Source organism: Armigeres subalbatus, chromosome 3 (genome assembly GCF_024139115.2).
Source record: "Armigeres subalbatus isolate Guangzhou_Male chromosome 3, GZ_Asu_2, whole genome shotgun sequence".
NCBI classification, from domain to species: domain Eukaryota; kingdom Metazoa; phylum Arthropoda; class Insecta; order Diptera; family Culicidae; genus Armigeres; species Armigeres subalbatus.
The window spans coordinates 326,877,820-326,905,498 of NC_085141.1; the positions used below are offsets into that span (position 1 = coordinate 326,877,820).

At 42.5% G+C, this 27,679-nt stretch overlaps 1 protein-coding gene across 1 annotated transcript; it reads left to right on the forward strand.

Annotated features, from left to right (window-relative positions):
- Positions 1 to 95: 95 nt before the first annotated feature.
- LOC134225564 (uncharacterized) lies at positions 96 to 27,679 on the forward strand. The gene is made up of 7 exons (XM_062705751.1): positions 96 to 329; positions 14,764 to 15,195; positions 15,264 to 16,323; positions 26,113 to 26,248; positions 26,318 to 26,460; positions 26,537 to 27,116; positions 27,183 to 27,679. Exons 2-7 carry the CDS (start codon positions 14,779 to 14,781, stop codon positions 27,496 to 27,498), a joined length of 2,652 nt encoding a protein of 883 aa, XP_062561735.1. The 5' UTR covers positions 96 to 329; positions 14,764 to 14,778; the 3' UTR covers positions 27,499 to 27,679.

The window sequence follows — 27,679 nt, forward strand, 5'->3', positions numbered from 1 at the left end:
CCAAGCGACGTCTTTTTATCTTATCAGTAAACTGAAGTGCGCGCTAAGATAAAACGCGAAAAATCCACCTGGCTAAGGCGTGGTTCCGATAAGCATTCAGTTGAGTTTTAGAAGCAGGTGCACAACGAACGTTATTTTTTTTTCTTCCGGCTCGGTTCATTAATTGGCTGTGCCCCTTTTGGTGACTTATTCTGTGAGTCATACTTTTGTGATTTATAGAAACTGTTAAGTGTTTCGAATAAGTGCTAAACGTTTCTGGTGTTACGTGAGAGTTGTATTGTGAAATAAAGGACGTTAAAGGATTATGTTGCCCTGAACAACGAAGAAAGGTGAGCTAGAATCAGGTTTGGATGATTTTCATAGAAGTTGTGCTAATATTTGTGTCAATAAGGATGTTTCATGGATTGTGTAAGAACATGTGATAGCATCGTCATAAGCAAAAATTTAATTTGTAAACGGACTTTAACATAATCTTCTAATGAAAAAAAAAAGGATTTCATCATGGCTTATTAGGGAGGGGGCTAGATAATGGAGATATGAGTAATACCAAAGAATGTACTGTGCACCTAGACATTGACAATCGGTATCTCATAGGGTTTGAATTCGTAGAAGTGAACACAATCATCATCCATCGACGTCGAGCTGATAAGATAGCGTGGGCAAACAACTTTAGCAATAGAGCGGATTTACAGCAGGTGAAAGCGAAGTTTGCTGGCATAGAATGCGATGCGAAGTTGATTGAAGCATCGGGAGTGAAAAGTTTGTAAAGTGATAAACTGATGCAGTCAATAAGTGCAGGGCATTTGATTGAGTGCTATTTTGAACTAAATGCTTAGTAGGTAATGAAATTGTATTTTTCTTGTTCCGAGTCTCGACAAGTTGGTACTTATGGAGGGTTAAACTCATTCTATTCAGCTAAACTACTTTGTCGATCACTCATTTGGGAAGAATGAGTTTCAACATATGAAGCATTTTGCTTAGAAAGGGTGAGTCGTTAATTGTTGGGCCATTTTAGATTGATAGAGCAAATCGGCTACAGTTATTCAAATGAAACCATTTTTTCATAGTGTCCCGGATATATTTATCCCAACTTATACACAGTTCCATTTAGGATGCGCTTGAATAAAATTCACGACATTTTCGATTGGCGCTGTCCATTAGAGCCAATACCGAATGAAGTTAAATAAAAACAGCGGTTTTTGCCAAGAAAAAAACATTGGAAATTCAATAATGCAAGGGTCAATTATTTAAACCGAATACCGTCTTTGACCAGAGGTCGTACAGACTGAACACTTGACATCTAGCATGAGACAACGGACAAGACACACAACACCCAGTGGTCCAGGGGAGAATTATTCGATTACGAAAAGTTTACTCCTTATCGGGTGGGAATCGAACCCACACTCCCTAGCATATGCGTCTAGCCGATTGACGTTGCTAACCACACGGCCCCAAAATGCACCCAAGATTGTGTCATTCATATCGATTTCGATTTAATGTAACTACAAAACTACCGTCGTCGGGGGTGACAATGGGTCAAATGGGGGTGAGAATGGGTCACTGTTTCAAGTACTTAGAATGCTTGTAGAACAGAATGAATGTATCTGAAGGCAAGAAGACTAAAATATAAGAGACATTTTTGAACAATTTTGCTATCCGACCTCCAGGCTGCTGATGAGAGCGATGACCCATTCTCACCCCCCAGAGCCATTGTCACCCCCAATGGCGGTACACAGAAAAAAATGAAAACTATCCAGCACGTTAAACGACGTGGAAAAGTGGTTTGCAAAATAGGTCTATTGAAGAATAATAAAATGAACTCGTTTGTAATTAAAGGCAAATTGAAACATATTCGCAAAAGCGGTACTTCTAGTTGTTTTCTACAAAGATATAAACGTCGTATTCCCCCAAGCTCCGACATTCCTCAAGAGCCAAATACTGGATCTTAGTCACCTTCCCTGATGTTTCAAGTGAGACCTGTTCAAAAATGAAGAATTTTCATTTGAACTGTTGGATGAAATAGGCAAAATTGGAATGTCTAGGGGTATACCGTCGTCGGGGGTGACAATGGGTCAAATGGGGGTGAGAATGGGTCACTGTTTCAACTACTTAGAATGCTTGTAGAATGGATTAAATGTATCTGAGGGCAAAAAGACTAAAATATAAGAGACCTTTTTGAGCGATTTTTCTCTACGACCTCCAGGCTCCCGGTGAGAGCGATGACCCAATTTCACCCCCCAGACCCATTGTCACCCCCGATGGCGGTAGTACAATTTCACAGATGCATTCTACTTTAAAATAACATACATTTTTCTTCAATGGTTCATTCACTACTGCAATCCAGAATTAGGCCTCTGAATATCAAATTTCGCAGTCTGCCTTGAAGTCATTGATTGGTTTAGTCAATACCCACTTTAATGTTGACTTACCTAAAGATCCTCGTACGCTCATGAAAACTCTGTAAAAATCCGGGCTTTCTTTTGTGACACACCTGCTCGAGCTTTCATTAAGTGCGCAACAAACGTCAATGGCAAGTATGGGTACCTCAAGTGTACAACAAAGGGAAAGTATTCCCATGAGACACGATCCATGACATTTCCTGAAACACATGCTAAATTACGAACTTATCAAATGTTTAGACAATTTGAGTATCCAGAACATCAACGTGCTATTTAACCTTAAAAAAACTGCCAATTGACATGATAGAGGACGTGATTGTAGCAGATTCGTTGCATTTATTGGAGCTAGCTATTATGAGGAAACTAATGAATTCTTGGCGTACCAGGTCAATGACTAAACGAGCCAAATGGATTGTTCGCGGAAAATAGCAGATCTCGAAATATCTGGTTGCTTTGAGGTTTCCCATCATAGAGATACACCGTCGTATGCGATCATTGTAACATATTTCACTGTGCAAAGGTTCAGAATTCCAAATATTTTTGTTATTCTTACTTATTACTTATTCTTGAATTTGTGAATAAGTTTAAGCAGTTGTATGGAAAAGATTTTATAGGGAGCAATGTACATACATAACCTTTGTTACATAACAGACTAAGTTGAAAAATTCGGACCTTTAATGTCCCTTTCCGCGTATCCTTTTGAGAATTACCTGCACTCAATAAAGAAGCTAGTGAAAATCGGTGCTAATCCAATAGTACAAATAGCTAATCGTATTTTGGAAGCGGAGAATAATTACAAAGCACCAAATGTACCTAATCCTTTGTGTGTAAAGTTACTTTTCCTGAGTTTGTTCTAACCAACAAGTTTATCAACAAATGTTTTTTAACGAAAGTTTTGAAAATAGTTGGAATGACAGGAATTTGGAGATGTAAAGGAAAATGGAGATGTAAAGATCGCAGGTCGGTCAGGTCGGTTTATCCCAGAACCAATGAAATCCTCCTTCCTCAACGTATTTGTTTTAAATCTTGGTAGGAATAACATTTCAAAAGAACATCTTTATACACCTGATTCTTTATTGTGCAAAATAAACATGAAACCGTATTTATTCCTCTCATGCATTTAATTTAAAAGTGACAGTTCGAAATTTAGCAAATAAGGCCGTTACAAATATTTAAATAACTTTTTGTCCTACTGGTCTCCGAAAGTTCGAGGGGGGGGGGGATAATAAAAAATAAATATTAAAATGAAAAAAATCATAAAACTCCTCGGATTTGTTAAAGAATGTTTTGAAAATCCTCAAAATTATCCAAATTTTATTTTGTTGCCCCCTCAAAATATTATTTTTTGGCAAAAAAAATCCGAGGGGGGGGGAGACAAAATGGATTTTAAATATTTGTATCGGCCTAACTCGGTCATAAGAATGGTTGGTAATGGTAAAATGGTAAAAAAGTCATTTGATTTAGTTGTCAAAACCACAAAATCAATACGCTCTATTACGAGTCAATGCTGCTTGATAGCGACTGTTCTTCACCCCCTTCGTCATCAGATGATCATCAAGAAGATTGGTTGGTTGGTGGATTAATTTACTTTCGGATCTATTTGAGTCAAGGAAAATCCAATTCTGGTTTGGGGTCTGTTGATGGTTGAGAAGTACTTATGTACCTTATGTGGTGTGGTTTTGATGGTCAAAATCGTCATTGGACGTATGAGGGTAAGGAAAAAAAAATCAATTTTGGATTTTATTAAAACATATTAAAACAAAACATATTAGAAGAGACGAGCTTGGTGATGTAGTGGCTACTGCTTCTGCCTTTTAAGCATGAGCATGAGCATTATGACCGCACAATTCGTAGTTGCTACTCCGTGATTGACTGAACTTGCGAAATTGTACAGAGAACACAATGAATGGGGCTTGGGATTAGCTACCCATTCTCAATGTACACGTTTCGGGAGCTCAAATATATAAAGTCAATAACTGCGCCGACCATGTCCTTACGGTCCTATAGGGATGGAAGGATTGTTAGTCCGACTCTCGTTGCTACTAGAGACCGAGTATACCTCTGCATCTCCACGATTGTCTTGGTTTAGGATATCGTTTTAGTTATAAAGGATAATTTATCTGGATTCACTTTGGTGAGCGATACGATCTATGGGATGGGAAATAACACTAATTCGAGTTAAAAGTTAACACATGCACGCCCGGTGGCATATGAAAACTGAGGAGATTCGCGTTTTGGACGCCCGCACGGAAGCGCAGCACTCTGTAATCACTTGCTCGATGGCTACAGCAAACTATTGAAGAACGTGCTTTTTTCTTTCCCGACGACTAAATCACGCACTGCACTTACTTATTACCGTCCGCGCAATGCAGAACACAATATTTCGGTCGACCACGCGATCGTTCTGCTGTCCGAAAGAAGAGAAATCTCGCCCTAAACTGAATTTTATTACCGGCCGCGCAATGCAGAACACAATATTTCGGCCGATCACGCGATCGTTTGATTTTATTACCGTCCGCGCAATGCAGATGTCGCAACTGCATCGCAACTAGTGCGCATATATGCCACCGTCGTTCGCCATGATGCGCACTAGTCGCGATGTAGTTGCGACAAAAGGAAACGGGAAAAAACTCGATTGTCGCGAGAGCTGACTTCGGTTTTCAATTGGAAGTACAATACATATTTCGGCCGATCACGCGATCGTTCTGCTGTCCGAACCAAGAGAAATCGCGCGCTGAACTGATTTTTATTATCGGCCGCGCAATGCAGAACACAATATTTTGGCCGATCGCACGATCGTTCTGCTGTCCGAAACAAGAGAAATCTCGCACTGCTGTAGTGGCTACTGCTTCTGCGTTATAAGCAGAAAGTCGTGGGTTCAATTCCAGGCTCGTCCATTTCCTACTTTGTATTTATCCAGCTTTCCACGCTCACCATAATGGCGGCTGCTATAAATTATTTTGACATTAACTGCTTCCGACGTCTAATCCGTTCCGACGCCGAACTGTGTCTTAGCAACCCTTTCAATTTGTTTATTTACTGATGGCAGAAAGAAAAGGATTAGCAGATAAAAATGTACATTTTTATTCAAATTTATTATAGATAATTTTATATTTTTCAGCATGGAAGCATCGAAACTAATCATTTGGCGAGCATCCAATCAGTTTGTGTTGTGAAAGCGGCGTAAACTTATACGTTCTGTTTATGCATAGTACTGCCACAAAAACTATAAAACTACGTTACTTAACGGCTCACGATTACATCATGGATCTTTTGTGGATCATCATCCTTTTCGATCAGCCATTTGGTTGATCCAGATATTGTTGCAAATTGCCAGTGCAAACTGGTCTCCAACATGCTTACTTTCCATATAAATGTGAATACTGAATACTCTTTGCATGTCAGTTTGCTAAACTCCAAATCAAGTTCTTGCAGGAAGCTTATTATCAAAGATAATTAAAAATGACCTTGTCGTGTTTGCTTAGAAATTCTTTTGTCATTCTAATAATTAAAATAATCAAATGTACTATACTATGGTGCCCAAATATTCATAATGCTTTATTTACTCAGTACTAATATAGGGCTGCCGTACATTTCAATTCAATAATCAAATGTATTTACTATATGTATAATTTTGAAAAAAAAAAAAACCTGTTGCTGCTACTCCTACTCTTGGAATAGAAAACGCAAAAACTTTTAATAGAAGGCACAGCCAACACATGATTTCAACGCAACCGTATGTTGCCTTGCATAGCGTACAAAATTCAATAGAATAGCCACAAGGAACTCGGTTGGTTCGGCTAGGAACTCAAGGTGATTCCAACCAAATCGCGTGATGAGGTTACTGGTCAAGATCTTTGCCAATTATGCATGATTTTCTGACCAAACTTTGAATTGTAGGACGTTGAACTGCTTTGGCACTGGTACTGTTTTATGTAAAAAGACTAGCAATGAAGATAGTGTCCATGTACCATCAAACATACACCAAGTTGAAATTCTTTTGCTTCCATTCCCGGAATGTAGGACCTAAAATACAAAAAAAAATAATAATAAATAGTCTTAAAAAGTTTACCCATATAATTTGAATAGCTGATCGTTTCAATTCGCTTCTTTTTTCATTAGTAAATAAACAAACTGAAATGGTTGCTGAGATACGGTTCAGCGTCGGAATAAGTTGGGCGTCGGAAGCAGTTGCTGTCAGAATATATTATAGCAACCGCCATTATGGCGATCGTGGAAAGCTGGATAATTTAGTTCTTTCTGTGTTGCACGTTCTGCCAAAACGATTCCTACTGTTATAACCTTCCAAACAATAAAAAAAAATCTCCCGTGACACCTATGAGAGGTCGAAGAGTTCTCTGCATCTTTTTTAAGTAGGTGTCCAACTAATCATCCTTACCCTTCCCCAGTATTCGCAAGGACGTGACCAGGACAGATCTCGACTATTGGAGAGTGCATTGCTGCCATCTAAGAGATAGTGATTAGTCCCAAATCAATATCTGTGGTAACGGAAAAGTGATTTTACTCTCATACAATAGTCTTGGTTTGTACCACCTACGAATTTGTGTGAATTGCTCAATGCTAATGCTTATGCTAGTTAAAACCTGAGATTAAAACAAAACATATTAGAAGAAAAGAAGAACATCAGCACAAACTTACTTACTTACTTATGGATCCTGTACACCTCCGGTGGTGCAAAGGGTCGACTTGAAAGATCTCCATCCTGAGCGTTGCCCGGCTATCGCTTTAACCTGTTGCCAGGATAGATTTCGGTCGACTTCTTTTATTTCTTTATTTCTTTAGGCTTCGTCGCCATGAGCCTCTGGGTCTGCCTCTGCTGCGATGTTCCGCTGGGTTCCAGTCTAATGCTTGTTTACAGATTTCGTTTCCGCCCCTACGTAGAGTGTGGCCAACCCAGCCCCACTTCCGATCCCGAATTTCTGTTGCTATCGGCCTCTGGTGACAACGACGATGGAGCTCGTTGTTTGAGATCCAGTTGTGAGGCCACCAGGCCCGAATTATATACCGCAGGCATCTGTTAATGAACACCTGCAGCCGTTGAGTGTTCTCCACTGATACACACCATGTTTCGCTAGCGTATAACAGCACAGATTTAGAGTTGAAAATTCGTATTTTGGTGCGTTCACTTATCTGCCCGTTTTTCCAGATATTTCTTGAACTCACAAAGGCAGCCCTTGCTTTCTTGATCCGTGCGCCTATGTCGATCTTGGTACCGCCGTCTGACGCCATTTGGCTATCAAGGTATTGGAAGCTTTCAACATTCTCCACTGGTTGCCCGGCTACTGTGAAACTGGAAGGAGTCACCGTATTTACATCCAACGATTTGGTTTTGTTGACGTTGATGACTAAACCTGCCAAAGAGGAGCGCTCGGCAAGGTCGTTGAGCTTACTCTGCATATCAGAGCGCCGTTGAGCGAGGAGTGCAACATCATCCGCCAATTCGAAGTCATTTAGGTGCTCCATGGTTATAGGGTGCCACCCGGATAGGGTCGGACAGGACCCCGTTGTGCAACACTCTACACGAAAAGGCCTCGTACTGTGCTTCGATGAGGCCGATGATTTTCTCAGGAACCCCCTTGCGTCTCAGGACGCCCCACATATTCTCGTGATTGAGACGGTCGAAAGCTTTTTCGTAGTCAATGAATACCAAGTAAAGGGACTCTTGAAATTCGTTGACCTGCTCCAAAATGATGCGGAGCGTGACAATATGGTCTACACAGGATCTTCCGGCACGGAATCCGGCTTGCTGCCGCCGGAGAGTCGCATCGATCATCTCCTGAATCCGGGCTAGGATAATTTTGCACAGAACTTTGAGAACGGTACACAGCAACATAATGCCTCGCCAGTTATCGCATACAGTCAGGTCACCCTTTTTGGGCACCTTCACTAAGATACCTTCCATCTAGTCGACCGGGAAAGTTGCGGTGTCCCAGATATTACGAAATAAACGATGCAGTAGTTGAGCGGATGTTATGGGGTCAGCTTTGAGCATCTTGGCTGATATGCGGTCGACCCCTGGGGCTTTATTTGATTTCATGTTTTGGATGGCTGTTTGAATCTCTAGCAGTGATGGAGCTTCGGTATTGATGCGTGTTATACGTCGGATCCTAGGCAGATCATGCCGAGGTGGTGATGGCCTGGCTGGCACTTGAAAAAGTTGTTCGAAGTGCTCGAACCAGCGTTTCAGCTGGTCAGTTGGGTCGGTCAATAACTGATCATTCGCGTCTTTCACATGCATCGTTGCATTCGTCTGCGCCCCGCTTAAGCGTCGTTAGATATCGTAGAGGAGGCGAATGTCCCCGGTTGCGGCGTGTCTCTCTCCTTCGTCGGCCAGAGAGTCTGCCCACGCTCGCTTGTCCCGTCAACATGAGCGTTTTATTTCCTTCTCAAGAGCCGCGTATCGTTGACGGGCTAAGACTTTGGCTCCTCTGGTTTTCGATCGCTCTATCGCGGCTTTGGCTTCTCTTCGCTCCTCTATCTTCCTCCAGGTCTCATCGGTGATCCATTGTTTTCTCTGGGTGCGTAGTTCGCCCAGATTGTTCCCTCTGGTGGCGATGAAGGCATTCTTGATAGCGGTCCATTGGTCTTCCACGCTGCGAATCCGCGCAATGCGCAGGCGCATTTCGCCGATGAGGAGGTGATGATCAGACGCGATATCGGCACTACGTTTATTCCGTACATCAAGAAGGCTCCGTTTCCATTTTCGGCTGATGCATATGTGGTCGATTTGATTTTCTTTAAAGCCGTCACGGGAGAACCACGTGACCTTGTGAACCGGTCGATGAGGGAAGAGCGATCTCCCGATCACCATGTCGTTATTACCACAAAATTCTGCGAACAGCTCTGCGTTTTCGCTAATTTCTCCGAGACCATGGCGTGCCATAATGCGCTCATGGTTCGAGTTGTCGGATCCGATGATCCGATCTTCGCATTGCAGTCGCCCAAACAGATCTTGATATCACCCTTCGGAATTCTATCTACGACGGCATTGAGTTGACTGTAGAAGTTCTCTTTGTCTTGCAGATCGGCAGCATCGGTTGGCGCATAACATTGGATTATAGTAAGGTTTCGGACCCGTGTTCTAAATCTGGCGACGATTATCCTTTCACTTATAGGTTCCCGCTTCATAAGCGCAGAGTGTGCCTGAGCGCTTAGTAGGAAGCCAACTCCGCGATGCCGGGGAGCGTGTTCACCTCGTAAACCAGATTATAGCAGAACTTGTCCCGACGGCGTTCTGTGTTCTCCAAAGTTTGGCCAACGGACTTCACTCAGTCCCAGGATCTCAAGCTTCATGCGGCGTGCCTCATTGGCAAGTTGTGCCAATTCACCTTGCTGGGCTAGGGTTAAAACGTTCCATGTTCCTATTCGTGTCCGTTGTTTCGCGCTAAGAGTCGTCGTCGTAAAATCAGTCCGTATTCTTTCATTATCGGATTCTCGAACAAATTGGTGTTTCGGGAACAGTAGGTTGTTGGCCCAAGGTTCCCTATCCACCGGGATGGGGCTGCCATCTTAGGTATAGCTTCCGGGGAATAGCATTTCATACTCAGCCGCTGGATACCAGTACAGACGCTGTTGGAGCCGCACCTCCTTGGTGGACAGGCGCTCGATCAGTCGGGTCAAATTTGTTTAAAGTCCCACCCAACACCAGGACTAGGCTAGTGCGCTTTGAGCGGCACACGGTCGCTTTGATAGGGCCTGCTTGGGGACACATGCAGCTTTTTATAGAAGTTCAACAGAGCCCACTGTCGAACCCCACCACATCCTAGGCAGACCTCACAGGACGCACCCTCTCACTCTAGCTGATGTCAGAAGGACAACAGTGCCCAGGCTGCACTACCAGCTAAGTAAGCAACCCTTAGCTGGCGGTCAATTGTCATCGGAAGACCTGTGGAAGCGTGAGTATTGGAACTTGTGAGGACCAGAGCTATGTTAGGCGCCCCTTCCCGGATGTCAACTCACCATTTCTACACAAACCCCTAATCCTTATTCCTGGTAGCAGTCATGGGAGCAAAAGCACCCTTCGAAATTTGGTCAATCGGTTGGTAATGGAAGTAGTCCTTGGAGGAAATCACATGGAAATGCTTCATCATTTCTTCACTATTCAATCATGACTACTGTTAAACATAACGATTCCGGAAGTTCCTTCGGTGGCCGTAATAGTGGCCAAAAATTAATCAATTACAATATGGGTATCAATCTTCATGATTGTCAAATAACTTTTAAAATAAATAACTCTTAAACTTTGTTTTGTTCAACTGGCTCCTTCAGGTCAATCCTGAGGTTCCTGAAAATCCGGAATAGCAGTCAAAACTAAAACCACTACATATAAAATGTTGATGTGGTGATGAAGAAATATTCCTTATCTCTACCATGCATATACTCATAGACTTTTGGCCCAATTCATAGTCAGTTTGATTAGTGCATGGCCCCTAACTAATAAATTTGTTCCATTTCTCATAGAGCAAGCATTGATTTTGGCGCCCTTGGTAGGGGCCAACCTGGCCAACCGCACGTTACGGCGCTGAAGACAGATAATTGCTTTTGCTCTCCAAAGGCATTCCCAAAGAAACTTCGGAATGATTTCTCCTAAAGGAATTTCCGAAGGTATTCCTAACACAATTTCCGTATGTATTCCTGAAGGAACTTCGGAAGGATTTTCGAATTTTCTTACAATTCCTTCTTTGAAGGTTCGAGAAATTTTCAAAGAATCTACCAATTTATTTTCGAATTTATAATTATTTTATTTAAATTTTATCTATCTTTCAAAATTTTCTCGAAAATTCCTTGAGATAATTCTACACCCGAGTAGCACAACTCACACAGATTTCGTTGCAGCAACTTAAATATGATCAAATTTGGTTGTACATGAGTTACTGTATCTTCTCTAAAATATGTGTGCATGGATATTTTTTTCTACAGTGGTTAGACGAAAAGGTTGAGATAGGTAAAGTTTTGTTGAAATTCCAATCAGCATAACTTTGCGTAGAAAACTCCAATTTTGATAAAACCGGGATCATCGGACGCGGATACTCTTCTACTCTGTGTATATCTGACGGATTTTCGATCAGCCTGCATTGATCAGAATATTAGTTCTAGATTTCGGCATAAAACATGATGGAAGTAAACGTCACATAAAATGACAAGCAGGAGAAAAAAATGCATTTACAACATATCCTCGGTAAACCCGGAACATCTCTGATAGTCAAAGACCAATCTTAGGTTTTGCATGAGACAGTATACTAGAAGAGTTTCCGCGTCCGAGTGTGCCAATTTTATCAAAATCGGATTATTCTTCGCAAAGTTACTTATGCTTATGTATAGGATTTTTTCGAGAATTCCTTCACAAATTCTTTTGAGATTTTCTTCGGGAATTCATTTATAAATTCCTTTGGAAAATCCTTTGAGAATCCTTTTGTGAGCTCTATTAGAATTAATTTTGGAATTCCAACGGAAAACCCTTCAGAAATTTTGGAGCTTGAAACTGGTTCACGCCGATCCACGCCACCGCCGCTGGCTGAAAATGATCTATCACGCCACCGCCGGTAAAATTTCAATCAGCGCACAGGTCTACCGGGAAGTACCCGGAAGGTGGCCAATTCGATCTAAAATTGCCGAAATTTACTCCAGTGTACTTGTTTTGCAAAATTATGAAGTTTGACATGCCGCAAGGTGGATTCCAAGACTGATCAAAATTGATCACTTCCCCAAGGGAACCTGGCCCTGTAAGTATCCGGAGGGTGGCCAATTCGAACGAAAATCGAAATGTACTCCAGCGTACTTGTTTTGTAAATCATGAAGTTTGACATGTCGCAAGATGCATTCCAGGATTGAACGAAAATTGGCCACTTCCCCAAGGGAACCAGGCCCTGGAAGTACCCGGAGGGTGGCCAATTCGATCGAAAATCGCCGAAATTTACTTCAGTGTACTTGTTTTGCAAAATCATGAAGTTTGACATGTCGTAAGATGGATTTCGAAGCCGATCTGCAAGTGATCATTTTTTCCGGGAGGGAAGTAACCCCAGTACTCCCCGGAATATATCCGAAACCATAGTCATTGAACAAAAATTGACCCCGGTTCCTAAAACTATAGGAATTTTGTGATCGATTTCAGAAGATTGCTTGAAAATCCGTTGTAAATTGGCTGAGCTACGTGGTTTTGAATTTTGAGTTTTGTCGTAAAATGGGGGTTGGGGACGTACGTGTTAAGGAGAATTCTTTTTATGAATTTCTTTGAAAAGTGCCTTTGGAATTCCTGCAGAAATTGAATTAAGAACTCCTTCAATTTTCTTTAAGGAATTGCATCATCATTATTTCAGGATATTCTCGAACGAATTCATCCAGTAATTTCTCAAGAAATTCCTTCGGAAAAAGGAAGAAAAATGAAAAAGAAAATCTTGGAATTCCTTTGATATTTCACTTGGGAGTTTCTTCAGAAATTATATTAGGAATACTTCGGAAATTACTTCAAGAGCTTCTACGAAATTTCAATCTGGGAATCACTTTAATATTTCCGTTAGAGACCCTTCCGAAATTCCTTTAGGATTTCCTATTTCATTCTTCAATAAATTTCTGAAAAAATCATTCAGAAAAAAATCCGGAATAATTCCTGGTTTTTCTAAAAGGAAACTGGAAAGGAGTCTCCAGTAGCCTCGCGATCAAAGGCATAGGATTGCCAATCCGGAGATGGTGAGTTCGATTCTCGGTCCGGTCTAGGATATTGTCGGGTTGGAAACTTTCTCGACTCCTTGGGCATAGTTTATCCATTGTGTTTTCCAAACAAGATACCTATATACTCATGCAATGGGGGGCATAGAAAAGCTTTCAATTAATAACTAATAGAATACTTAGTTGAAAAGCAGACCCAGTTCCAGTTGGAATGTAAAGGAAAATGAAGTTTCGAAGGAATTTATGGATGAATTTGCGAAGGCCTTCCCAGAGGATTGTCCGAAGGTATCCCAGAAGATGTAAAAAAACAAATGGCGTAATATTCTAAATTATCTCTGGAGGGAATTCCTGAAGTGGAAAGAATTTTAAAAGAAGAAAGAAGAAATTTTCGAAGCAATTCCTGGAGAAATTCAGAATGAATTCCCGAAGGAATTTCCAAAGGAAAGCCTGAAAGATTTTCAGATAGATTATGCAAATGAATTTCCTAAGGAATTGCGAAGGAATTCTTACAGGAATTTATAATTGAATTTACAATAGAATAACCGGTGAAAACCCTATTTAAATTTCTAGATTTCTACAAAAAAAACGAAAATAACTCCAAGAATTCTTTCGGAAGTTTCTCCGGAGTTAATGAAAATTCTAGGAAAATAAATTTTTTTCAGAAAATTTTTGGCGTATATCTATATTAAAATTTCAGGGAAATATTCGATTCGGTGGGTCACGTGCCCCATCGTTCCTCATCTTAATTCCGGCAGTGCAAATCATACAGTTTGATACCATGTGGCAATATTCGTGGTACTTACGGTAGTGAGTAGGGTTTGGGTTTTGAAATTCTTCCCAAGGCCGAACGGAATTGTTTTTGTGTTACTCGAACGGGGGACATAACACCAGGCCTTTTGCAAACCTTTCATGTTGTTTAAAGCATTTAAAGTAAACTGAATGAAATTCTTGGAGAATCCCTTCCATTTTAGCTCGAATTTTGGTTGCTCACAACCGATACACGAGAATAAAATTTCCAAAAATGACCAATTAACAAAAAATCTCTCAAAATGTTTCAATTTCAAATCGAAGAATTCAAAATTACTAAGTCTGGTTGTTCATCTAGATTTCTACTGATAGATATATTTCAGCATAACATCAGTCAGGGTCTAAACGAAAGGGTGTTTACAACTGAACCACTACCCATAACATTTTTGTTATGGTAAATGAATCAAACTTGGCATTGTATTTCAATATAATCTATATCTGTTTTCTGATTAATCAGAAAGTAATAATAGTTTAATGAGTCACAAGTCATGTTTAGGTGAGGCAGGTGAATTTATTCGCAATCTGTGTACTGCCATTAATACACTTGAGTTGCATTGCTTTGTACATAGAATCAAATGACCTCATAACAGTTCCAACTTTGTGTCTAAAGGTTTTTCTATTTCAACGATTTCCTAATCTTTCAGTCGATATATTGTGGGCACCTGTTGTTATCTTATCAAATGCTAACGGTACTAACCCACACTCGCCGCAGCTTCGTACACAACTTTATGCAATATCCCTCGCCGCTGATAAGAGAAGACTGCTTTTTACACATCACGCATAAAAAATGACTAGACTTCTTAGGAATGGAACAGCTTTTCCACGAAACAACCAAAATTAACCCACATCACCGTTTGTCGGTTCCTTTCAGATTAAGTCATAAAACATGACCTCCACGATCGTGCTATTTACCGCAATACTTTTGGGAGTGCTGGTGCCTAACCATGGACAGGAAAATGTCCAAACGCGAGTGGCTCCGTCCTTGCTGGAATGTTACGAAAATGCGAACATTTTCGAACGCGATAATCGACTCCCGATGACGATGAACATACTGATTGAGCTGATCCGCAAGGTTGAAGACTCCCCGGAATTCAACCAGGATATGCGCCAGCTTTCCATTGCACTGCTACATCGATTCCGCCAGGACGGTATTGTGAGGGCTTCCGGTGTTCAGAACATTCCTGGTGTGCTTCCGTTCAGCCCGGTTGGGTTCCATTTTACCAAACATAGGATTCTATTCTCGCGACTTCTTCCGGGAAATGCTCAGACCTTCCCAAATGCTACGTTGACTGCGCAGGAGAGGGTAAGTTGATCGATACAAGTGCGTTAGTGAGTGCAAGTGAGACTAGCAATAACTTTTTTTTCTTTCAGTGTGCGCTCCACTTCATGCTGTCCAGCTCGATTGATATGTCGGTTCGCGGCGATGAGAACGTTCGTTGCGCTCAGTTGTCTCAGTACCGCGCCGCTCGGGTTCCCCGAGAGATCAGCTCCATAGGCCAGAGCAAACTGAAGTCCAACTTCCTAGGAGACATCGAAATGTTGAGCCAACCGGAGATGAACCAGATACGAAAACAGATCAAGAAAATGAAACATTCCGCCAGACTTGAAATGGATCCGGAAGAAGAGCCATTGGAAGCGGAAACCGATAATCCGGAAGCAGCCGCCGCCGCGGAAGAAGAACAAGAAGCAGAAGTCTCAGATGTAGAAACAAAGGAACATAGAGAACTTACTGACGATGCCGGGCTAGTGGATATTGCTACAAATGCCATCAGCGCCTGTCCAGTTGAAAACGGCGTTGTCTACACCAGATGGGGATCGCTTGCGGCCGGGACAGTTCTTGCCGGAATCGCTGCCGGCCTTGAACCGCAAACAATACAATTGCGGGATTTGATTCATCCACGTAGTTCGCCTTACCGTGCTCGTCAACAGGTGACACCAATGCGTGTGGAAAACCAGTGGGCAGCAACATTAGCAGGAGATCTCTCCGAAGTGACGTTACTGCATTTCCCACCACAGCCAGCAAACATTCAGGTAGGAGCTTCCGGAGCATGGAATTCGACCGTTGCGCCACGATGGTATTTCCTCAGCCAACGTACCGCTCTGGAGATGACCGATGCGGAAATTCGTGCCGGTATCGACGGTCTGGCTCTGGCCACCAACATTATCGAGTGGCGCAATCGGTTGAACACGCTTCGCCTCAGTCAGGTGTTGGACATGTACTACTCGCCGCGAGGAGTTTTCAACCAAAGTATGCGCTCATGTAACAGAAATGATCTGTTCACGACGGTGGCTCCGATTCAGACGATGCGGGATCAAGCAACGGCGTTCAGCAACATCCTGGAAAGGGAAATGCAAATGGCGGTCACCTTGCAGCAGGATACGATCGTACAGTTGTCGGCATCAGCTGCCGACGCGTTGGCTACCTATGTCCGTAAGTATCATATTATTGCATGATTTTGTGGGTTTTGGAGGTTGGAGATTCCTTTCGGGTTGAGAACACTGTTCAAGATCGAAACACCATTCAGTTTAACCCGTTTTTGAGCTTGGAGGGAAAATTCGCTCTGACTCTGCTCGTAGATATTATTATTATAACCTATGCTACAGATAACCGCACGTGCACATGGTAACGTACTTTAAGTAAATATAGGTCCCCTGATGACTCAATTTTGGATATCAAAAAATGCTAAAGCGAATATTAAAACGTAAACGTAAACGAATATATTTTTCTTATTGGCATTACATCTCTCTTTGAGACATTGTTGCCTCGCTGTTTAGTGTCTGTGAGGGTGAGATATATTAGAAATTGGAAATTCACTTCAAGCGTGCATTGATGACAGATATGCAAATATCATCCGTATAACGGTTCGGTTGCCAACATTGACTTGTGAGTAGCAGGCCATGACTTTGTCTGTTTTGTTGTCGGGCAACCAACGGAGTTGCACGCTTGATAAGACAGTACTCAAGCGATCAAACCAACGGATAGTTCGGCGGAATTAGGACGCACATTTGGCGATCGTGCCAGATTGTTCTTGGTTGGAAATTATTGTTTTGAAATTATCCTGTGGGCATGATTGGGACATTTTTTCTTTGGTTTCGACTTGCGATGTCGAAGGGAAAAGCGCCGGAATAAATCTGTTTTCTCATCGGTTTCGACTTGTAATGTCAAAGACGCTCTGGAAAATTGTCAGATTGAATGATTTGTCCATTAGGCTTTCAGCGATCGTGTACGTACACGCACGTTTCACTCACACTTTTACTCGGTTTGTTTGCAACCATGAGCAGCTGTCACGGCAAAATCAAATGGGATTGTTTGTAACCACGAACCTGCGTTCGTGTTGGTGAGAAATGTCGGCGAGACCCTAATTGGTTTCGACTTGTGATGCCGAAGAAGCTCTGAAAAAGCGTCGGATTGAATGATTTGCTCATCGGTTTTGGATTGTGATGTCGAAGGCACTCTGGAAGATTTTTTCTTCCTTTATTTATGTGAATTTTTAAATTTTAACTTCACTCGTCAAGAGCCCCAAGGCCAGAGGCACTTGGCGGGGGGAGGGGGCAGGATGGACTACGTCAGGTCCAACCGCTGGACCTTCCGTTGACAAACTTTGATTTATGGTCACTCCTCACGGAATCCTAGTTTCAAAGTGCTCGCGTTTTCGGGGGCACACCACTCGAAGCAAAGAACAACTGTCATTATTATTTTTTCACGCATGTTACGATGCAGCAAAGCTAAATCAACAAAAATGACAGTTGTGCGCCGCCTCCGTATCGAATGGTGTGCCCCCGAAAACGCGAGCACTTTGAAACTTGGATTCCGTGAGGAGTGATCTTAAACAAACTTAATATTAGCATTTTAAATCTTAATACTAACACTTTAAAAATTTGAGTAGAACTGATTTGCGAATAAAAATTGGTCGACGAAACGGAAACTATGACGTAACAAACAAACAATAAGATTAAAACTCCAACTCCAGGAAACTAGTACGGGAAATCCAGATAAACTTTGGTAGAATTAATTCAGGTCCAGGTGTCGTTGAGTGCTCTCCTCACCGGAGATAATTGAAACCGCTTGATCCAGGAAACTTACCCCAATTGTCGCTATCACGCCTCGTGAAATGAAATTAAGAAAATGTAAAAAAATGAAAATTTATCCGACCGTAGATCCAGATGTACAGAACGCCGAAAATAAATTAAACGAAATCAGAGAGCTGAGAATCATCTTTAGAGCTCTGAAATTGTTAAAAGCAGCATTTTCGTTCTTGCAGTAAAAGCCCAGCGAGTTTGTGGCTGTGCAGATGAGGCGACAGAAATGGGATTGGGGAAGAGCGAGGCCTCTCCAGCTGACCTTGATGAAGTCGATGGTTGATGTTGCGAGGGACTTAGAACCCGGGTTGAGGTTCCCGGGCTGCCCGATCACTGGAGGGAAGGGGACTTATAGCTTTGGAGTAAACCAAAGAAGGAAGCAGATGAGAGCGACGGTGCTGGCAGCGTCGTCGGACAGTGCATCCCTGATGCTAACAGGTATCCCGTAGGTATCCCTGGGAGCCTGATACTTAGGACATCGACAGACATAATGTTCTACGGTGTTGAGAACATCACAGACGTCGCAGGTTATATGGAAAAGTGTTCCCGCCGTAGTTATGCGAGAGCCGCGTGTGTCCGATTCGGAGCCGGGAGATGATTTCCTGTTTTCAAGCTGGGTAGGTCTGCCCATGCCGATGTGGTCCTCTTTATTTTCCAAAGGTATCCGGATGTGTTGGCAATCCAAGACTATTCCCAGTTCTCTTGTATGGTTTTCCTTATGCAGATTTTGTCGTCACCCAACGGGACGCATGACGTGAAATGCTGGCCCTGATATCCAACTCCGACAAGGAGATCTGACGTGATGTTTCCAGGCACTCCTACGGAATCTAAGCGAAGTTCAGTGTTCGGTAGCATGTTCGCTAAGGTGTTTCGGATCCAGAGGTGTTTAGGCTCGTCACTTTGGAGTGCATAAATGACGCTGGCAGAGTCAGACAGATTGAGGATGGGTTTCCTGGACGGGTAGGTGGCAGCGATGAATGCCGCGGCTGCTTCAGCCGAGAAGATGCTTCACATATCCGGGAAGCTGTCAGAGACAGTAAAACGGGTCCCGGCGACCCAAATTCCGACTCCACGGCCCGATACTGATCCATCCGTAAACCTGTGTTCTTAGTTTTAAAAATCTCTGTTGATGAGCTCGGCCACCGACCTTCTAAGAGCCATGGAATTATCACCCCTGCGGAAGTTGCAAGCTATAGAACTATTTATAATGACTGATGAGGAGTGCCAGCTCCTCGCTCCACTGGGGGAAGACCAACGCCGGCCATTGTGCGCAGAATTCGGTCCCCTTCAGTGAGGAGAGGGATTCTGTATTCTCCAGAGGTGGCTGCGGTGAACGTGGCGGCTTTGCGGCAGATAGGTACCTGCGCACAATAGTGAAAAGGCAAGATGCCTGCCTCGGCATAGGCAGAATCGGCTGGTGTTGAGGGTAAAAACCCTTTAGCGGCTCGAACGTAGGATTAAAAGTCGGTGACAGAGTTTCGACGAGGCTACGGTGGGCGATACAGATCAGCTCGAGGTCGTTGAGTAGGCGGCTATCAATGATAGCCTGCCCGATCTTAAACCGGAGCCTTCTGTTGTTGGTTCGATGAGGCTTATACAAGGTCCGAACTAGGTTGACTCTGGTCCGGCAGTTGACTTTAACTTCGCGGAAGTGAGGAAGGAACGAGAGGCTTCGGTCAATGGAGACTCCGAGAACAATCTTTTTGTTGGGGATGGGCGGATCACCCGGCCCGGAAAGCTGATGCCTCCACCTGCAGACGTGTCCTCGTACGCTTTTGCTGGCTGTCATGGCGAAGCCTACCGATTTGGACCAACCTAGACAGCACTTGCAGCGGATTTGGTCTTAATCCGTGTACGACCGGGTGTGTCACTAACCACAACCAGCAGAATGTCATCTGCGTATACATAGATGTATATGTTGGCGGGGAGGGAACGAAACAACCCGTTCATAGCCACAAGGAATAACGTGACGGCTAGAACTGAGCCCTGTGGAACTCCTGTTTCCTCTGGAAAAATCATCGAACATTGATTGCCAATCATAGCCTGGAAAGAGCGCCCTGAAAATCCGGAAAATCCCCACTCTTTCAACTGTTGAAGGACGAAGGGGGTCCACTTCTTGTTGAAGGCCTTGGAGATATCCAAGAAAACTAGATCCACGTGCTTGCCGTCGTTGGAAGCGTTCTGTAGCACATCACTCAGGTATGCAAAATAAATGCCCGTGCCGTATCCCGGGCGGAACGCGTGTTGGCGATAGCCGAACTTACCATCGGCTTCTAATTTGTCCCTCAGTCCAACAATTTTTGGAGTGGATATTCAATTGGATTTATCGTAAGTGGAAAACATCCAATTCCATAATATACGGAATTGTGTTTTTGTTTAAGTAAAAGATATCGAAACTGCTGCACGCTACCTGCGGCTGCACAACAACAGGCATATGATCTTTTATGAAGATAAGGGTTTCAAAATGTTATGTCGAAAGTTAATGTGTTACAGTGCGGGTTCACGATCTTCCGCCGGCGATGAAACATACCACGGTAACCGATTTCCTTAACAAGTATGGCCAAGTCTTATCGGTGACCTGTAAACGCTGTAAACGAATTATTTTCCTAGCGTGTACAATGGTGTTCGTATTCTTCATATGAAGATAAAACACCCGATTCCCTCGTACGTTTCTATTAATGGATATTCTACGACGATTTTTTACCCGGGGCAACAACGCACGTGCCAATACGTGCGCACGCACGTGCCAAAAAGCTGCTCACCCTAAGCAGAAATGCCTAGGGGTGGCACAGGCAACAATCTCGGCTTAACAACCTGGTGGGTGTCGTCCGACCACCAGCGAAGTGCCTTTCGTCCTGGCCGAGTGCTAGTTTGTGGTATGAACGCAACGGCAGCATCGAGGACGGTTTTGGTGAAGTCGGGAAGAGTTGTGGATTCGCGTCGAAGGTGGTGGTCATATGCCTCCCAGTCGGCGGAATCGTAGCGCCATCTTGGCCTCCGCGTGAAGTTTGGGGCGAAGCGCGGACAGTAACCGAAATCGGATAATGGTTGCTCCCGAATAGGTCGGAGGACACTTCCCATTTAAGAGATGGGAGTATGGACCGACTGGCTGCAGTCACGTCGATGGCGGTGGCCGAGTGGCCGTTAAAGAAGGTGGGCGAACCGTTGTTAAGAGTCACTAGGTCCGCGTTCTCGAAAGATTCGAGAAGAGCGATACCACGGGGATCAGACCTGGGATCACCCCAGGCTGGATGATGCGCGTTCATATCCCCCATGAGGAGAATATGGGCAGGGAAGTTGTTAATGATATCGCTTACCTTTCTTTCGATGCCCGGTAGAGGGCCACAGGGTAAATAGAGATTTACCACGCTGACTTGATAATTACCTCGGAGACGGACTCCGACAACTGGAAGGTCTTCGTTGAGCTAAAGTACGTCGAACGGGATATCCCAAAGGACCTCAATCGCCACCGAATGTCGGACATTCGAACCTTCCTTGTTGATCCATTTGTACTTCCCTCCAAAAGAGCGGTTCATGGAGTCGAATACAACCCGATTGACCTCCTGAAGGCCAATTAGCCATGGCAGGCTGTCGTGGGTGATGAGTTCTAGGTTGTGGAGGTTTTTCCAGAAGGCGTTGATGTTCGAATGGAGGCAGAAATTAACTTCCAGCGGAAGAGTGGGGGTCGGGAAGGAAGCAAGTGCTCTACCTTAGTCCGAACCAGTAGAATGTTGAGGTGATTCGTTCGATGTACCGGTCGAGTTGTGCTAGAGGGAAAGAAACCAGGAGAGCTACCGATATTGTTTTGGTTTTCCCGTTGGAATACCATCAAATTGGATATGGTCTACCGGATCGAATTCTGTTGGTTTTGGATTGCAATGCTGGATATATTTGCAAAAAAAAAATAAGAAGGAATACAGCTGAAGGATCATGAACATAAAAAATAGTTGACAGTTCAGAACGCTCAGAAAAAAAGACTGGATTAATTTGTTTAGTAAATATGCATTTGCGTATTTGTATGTGGATTTTGAATTGAAAAAATTAATTTGGTTTGTTTTTGATATTGGTTTTAATTGATTTTGATAATTAGATTTGAAAATTGGAATTGGCTAGAAATTGTATTTGAATGATGGACTTGGATTAGAATATTAGTTGTGAAAATTGGATATGAATATAAACAAAATAAATACTGATACAAGATACATAATCATGCAATGGCAGGCATAAATAAAGTTTTCGATTGATTACTGTGGAAATGCTATAGAACACGTAAATAGTAGAATAATGCAGTAATGCAGAGCCATTGAAGATAAAAAGATTGAAGAAAAAACTTGGATTATTTATATGAATGTTTGATTTTGCTATTCCATTATGAAAACGTTTCAATGTTGGTTTGGGATTAAAACTTTGTTCATAGAATAGGAATATTGGATTTGCATTTCGGGTTCATACATTGGATTTGAGTATTGGATTGGAAAATCGTATTAAACGTAGGATTGAAATATTTGAATTCGATGATTTTAAATGTGGGAATTGAGTACGGATATTGGATACTGGATTGTAAAATTGAACTTGGCAGTAATTAAAAAACTGCGGTTTTAATCAGGCCTGGGATTTGTCACCTTCATACAGAAAAACCATGCGACAAAACCAAAGAGAAAACAGTCACCTCAAACTAGACAACACAACCTAACCAACGTAGCTCGATACAGCGTACTACTGGTCTCTCGCTCCGACAAGACATTTTGAATCTTGTCACATACTTATTTTGTTACGATATATTTGTCGTGTGACGATTTCCATCACGACTAAGGTTTTGCACAACCAGACGGACTAGAATAGTTGTCAAGGTTATTGACAAAAAAGTTCGTCATGTCACCTTCGAATTTTGTCGCGACAAAAATTGTTGTCGTTGTCAGCAAAATGTTGTCATTATGAATTGATGACAAAATGTGGGGAAACCACTGAAATGGTGTGGTTTCTGGTTTTTACAGCAGTTGAAGCCGAGCTCATTATAAAAACGGCTAATATGTACGGCATAATAATGTGTCGAATTTTGGTGATTTTAGTCCAGCTCCTCCTGTTTTACCAAAATGCGTCATTTAATTGCATATCTAAATTGTATGTTTAAAAATCACGAATGGTTTGAAATGATCTATATCCGGAAATCTTTTAAGCGGGCCATTAACACTCGAGGACACAAGCTGTTGTATTTTGAACAACATAAGCCAAAAAACATATCACGCTGTACATAATAGCATGAACAAGCCCGCATGAGCGTTTCATGACCGTACACTCATTACGTAAGCACTTATGGGGGGAGTTCAATCATTTTCTTACTCTCCATATAAATAAAAAATAATGCGTAAGAAAATTTTTTTACAAAAATTTTAATTCGAAAAACACAGAAAAATGCACCGTAATAAGTGTACGGCCCCACTACAGCGCGTGCCTAGCGATTAAAATTTAATACTCCGCCCCGTTAACGTGCAGTAATTCCAATCAATCAAAAATGTATCGAATTTTCCTTAATTGGCCCTTATGTAGAATTCCGTATTTATCGTATACATAAAATATTGCAGTCAAATATTATTTTTACGGTTAAACCGTCTATCAGGCAATGAATTATTGGTAGTGGCTGATTTCCTACCCGCTGCTTCCACATCCAGGCGCTATCGTATATGCGCCAATAGCCAGCATGAGTTAACCGCCAGAAATTCGTATGGTGAAAGACATCTAACGCGGGTTAGGATCTTTTCATGAATAACTAGTTGGTACCGGTTATGTAGGAAGGTGTCCGCTACTACGCCTACAAATATTTTTTCGATAAAGGTGCTGAATTTTGAAGAAATCGAGCCTTAAATGCCTTTTGCCATACTGATTTCAGAAAGTTAACTCGTAGTGTGCCGCTGTAAGCACCCTCAAAGCAGGCGATTCATTGCTACAAACGGTGTACCGGTCAAAATCCACTAAAGTCGATACTTACGCGGACAATTGTACTGCGTCAAAACCGCGTAAATCACAAAAACCGCGTAAAAACGACCTTATCAAAAATCGCTGTTTCGTATGCTTCGACTTTTTTTTTTTCAAAACTACGTGAACAAAATCAGTTAAAAAAAACGCAAAACTCCATAAACCGCGTGAAAAGCGAGCAAACTTGCGTTGCGTTAAATGGCTCATTTAATCGACCCCCAGTGTCGATCTATGCAAGAGACACTTGTTTTTTTGTTTATGTATTATTATGTACGTAACAACGCAAAAATTGAATAAAATTTCTTATTTCTAAACAGAAAATCTGTCAAGAGGACAAAATAAAATAATTAAAAAGTGCTCTTTTCGGTATGATATTTCAAATTTGTCCGCTGCTATTGCTTCTCCACGCAGATGGACAACCAGAAGATGCGACATAACTTAATTTCGGAACCAATGTTGTGTCGTGTACAGAGCCGAAAGTGTATGCGTTGTCACACTTTTGTCGCAGATGTGTGCTCTAACAAGACATACAACAAAAGCAAATTGTCGCGGTTGGAAAAAGTTGTCATCTGGTCGTGGGGATTCAGTCGTGCGACGGAAAACTGGAAGTTGACAAGTTTTTCTTGACTGACCATGTTTTTATGTATCTTGTCAGGTGTCACTGACAAACGTGACAATTCCCAGGCCTGGTTTTAATAGTTGTTTATGAAAATCCCAACTCAATAGTTTTTTTTTCTCTTTTATAGTGAGAGAAGAAGGGGAATGTGAAGGTTAGATATATTATATGATGATGTGCAAATTCGATTGCCAACATTGACTAGTGAGTTGCACACTTGATAAGACAGTACTCGAGGGATCAAACCAACGGATAACTCGTTCGGCGGAATTAGACCGCACAGTGTCCATTTAGTACTTCTGCAGTGATTAACTGCGAGGTTCCAAAGCTACTTTACCACGGCTCATATTATTACACGTTTCAAAAGGAGGGACAGGGTCTAATTGACTCAATTTGATTAGGAAAATTATTTTGAGCTTTTAAGTAGAATGTCTTCACTTGTCATAAGACGAGTTTGTACTATCCCATTTAATTCCACCACTTGATTGTACTTTGACAGTTACGTATTTCGACCTCAACAGTAAGGCCATCTTCAGTTTCTCGTACCTGACTCGACTCAAGTAGGAGACACTGAAGACGACCTTACTGTTGAGGTCGAAATACGTATCTGTAAAGGTACAATCAAGCGGTGGAATTAAATGGGATAGTACAAACTCGTCTTATGACAAGTCAATTTGGTTGGTGAATTTTAGTTCTTTAACACTTATTTTTCTAAGCGGTATTACCCAGTATATTTGATATGTTCCATTTGTTTTCATGATTAATAATGGAGAAATGACAAATCAAATTGAAACATATTGTTTCGGGATGTATTAATTCATCCAAATTGTCCTTGAGTCCAGGACTTGCGATCAACAAGCACGACACTAGATTTTTTCGCCACTAGAAGCTTGGATATATATTCAGATGGATTTAGGATATACCGGGTCATCCAAACCGTTCTTGAGTTCAGAACTTACGATCTGCAGCCACCACTCTAGCCTTTTTCGTCGCTTGGATATGTATTCAACCATATCCATAACATATTCATGTAGATCAGGAGACATGGTCAGATGGTTTTGGGATATCCTGGGTCATCGGAACCATTCATGAGATCAGAACTTGTGATCTACAGCCACGAAACTAGCTTTTTTCGGCACTAGAAGCTTGGATATGTATTCAATCATGTACAAAATATATTTCAGAAGAACAGGAGACATGGTACGATAGTTTTGAGACATTCTGGGTTATCCAAACCGTCCTTGAGCTCAGAACTTGCGATCAACAGTCACCACTCTAGCTTTACTCGTCACTTCAAGCTTGGATATGATTTTTTTTACAACATTATGTGTATTTGTATGTTGCAGCTGTTACATTATACTAGTTACATTATTTCAGTCGATGAGGCAAGAAATAAATGTTAGCACAACTGTGAACAACGGATATTTGACTTTCAAATAAATGACACTTATACAGGTACAAAGTAGAAAACAAGCAAACTTGACATCATTGGGCATTTATTATAGTTTCACATTGAGCACCATTAAATCTAGCCTTTATTTCATCTTCCAGCTTCCTCCTTAAATGACTTATCGTGTGAAGCCACAGCCATAACCCCCAATGATCGTACGATCTGGAGAACAGCTGCCGATCTATTCATTTACGTTGATTCTCAATGGGCTTTCCAAGATGTCTATTCAGTCGTTTCGTAAGTACTCCCCACGGTTTGCGGAGTTATTCTGCCTTACATTTCATTTTATTCTGTTTTACATTTTAGACATCTTCTGGACGAGCTGGATGTTGGCCGCTTCGGCACAACGTATACCATTCTGAATGCCTTCAACGGAGAAGTTCTCGTCAATGCCACACAATTTCTGGTGGATTTCCACACAAACTACACCCACGCTCTCCATATTACCCGTAAGTCTTTATTGATTGTATTCCTCCAAAACATCTCTAATAATTTATTTAAATTTTTTATCATTTATAATTAAAGAACCAGCTGGTCTAAACCTCCCGACCGTGCTGCGATCGGTTCGGGAGCAAATCAACCCGATTATGTTGGCCGAGCGGCAAAACAACAGCATGAGTGGTCGCTCGAAGATTGCTCTTATCATCCCGAACACGGCTACCGTCAGTGAAGGGGACTCCAACTTTGCCATCGAACGTCTGCAGATTTTACGCGAGGAAGTTCCGGACCTGCGATTCCTGTACTTGGCCGGTGGAAGTTCGTCCCGGTTCAATCAGTTCGTCGAGGAAAGTCGAGATGTCTTCCAGATGCGCGAGGTTGGCTCGGGAGCTGTGATCGACAATGTGAACGTGCAGACGACTCCGGTCATTCAACGCATTCAACAGGAACCCAGACGGATAGTCAACCCCCGCTGCGGTAACGACTGGATCCAGTCCACCTGGGGATCCAACACGATCAATCAGTACGTGGAACCACAGGGCATCGTATTCTATCGGCTGCGACCGAATTACTTCTTCCAGCAGGCTGAGACCCGAAGGTTGAGGATTCAGGGAAGCGGGTTCGCTACGATAACCGTCTGCCATTCCAGATGGGTTCAACTGCCGAGGTAATGGATACGCCTAGAATCTGCGCATTACGAACATATCAATATTATTCAATTATTTTCAAACAGGTCTAACGCTACGCAGAATGCCGATTCGATTACCTGCCGTACGATTGGAACGGAAACGATAGACATTGATTTGTCCAACGCATGCGACGGCCACTCGGTAATCCACACCTGTCAACCATTGTTTTTCTCGGTCGAGTTCACCCAGCTTACCGAGGTGACCAATCTGCGATGCACCGAGCGTGAGTGTCGCTTCCCCGATAGTGCACGGTTCGCCGTTGTGGTGGAGAATCTGGGATGCTTTAGCAGTGCCGGGCAAGTGCTGGGCTCGTTGGTACTGCTGTTGGCTGCCCTGATCAGTTTGTTTGTCAGACAATAATCGAATGCGGTGACGTTAAATAGAATTGCTCCAAAATTCTATAGCATCTAGAGAACATCAAAAACTATCTTAGGGAACTACAATGACAAAGAAGAATGTGTTTCGTAAAGCTATGCGGCATAATGTTAATATAGTGTACCGTTTAACATAAAACAGAAAATAAACAATTAGATTAAGGAAA

What these genes read in the sequence shown, in the direction of transcription:
- LOC134225564 (XM_062705751.1), top strand. Translation starts at nt 14,779, where the DNA reads ATGACCTCCACGATCGTGCTATTTACCGCAATACTTTTGGGAGTGCTG. An exon ending in CCACGCTCTCCATATTACCC is followed by an intron (nt 26,461 to 26,536) that starts GTAAGTCTTTAT and finishes TTATAATTAAAG; the next exon opens with AACCAGCTGGTCTAAACCTC. An exon ending in AGATGGGTTCAACTGCCGAG is followed by an intron (nt 27,117 to 27,182) that starts GTAATGGATACG and finishes ATTTTCAAACAG; the next exon opens with GTCTAACGCTACGCAGAATG.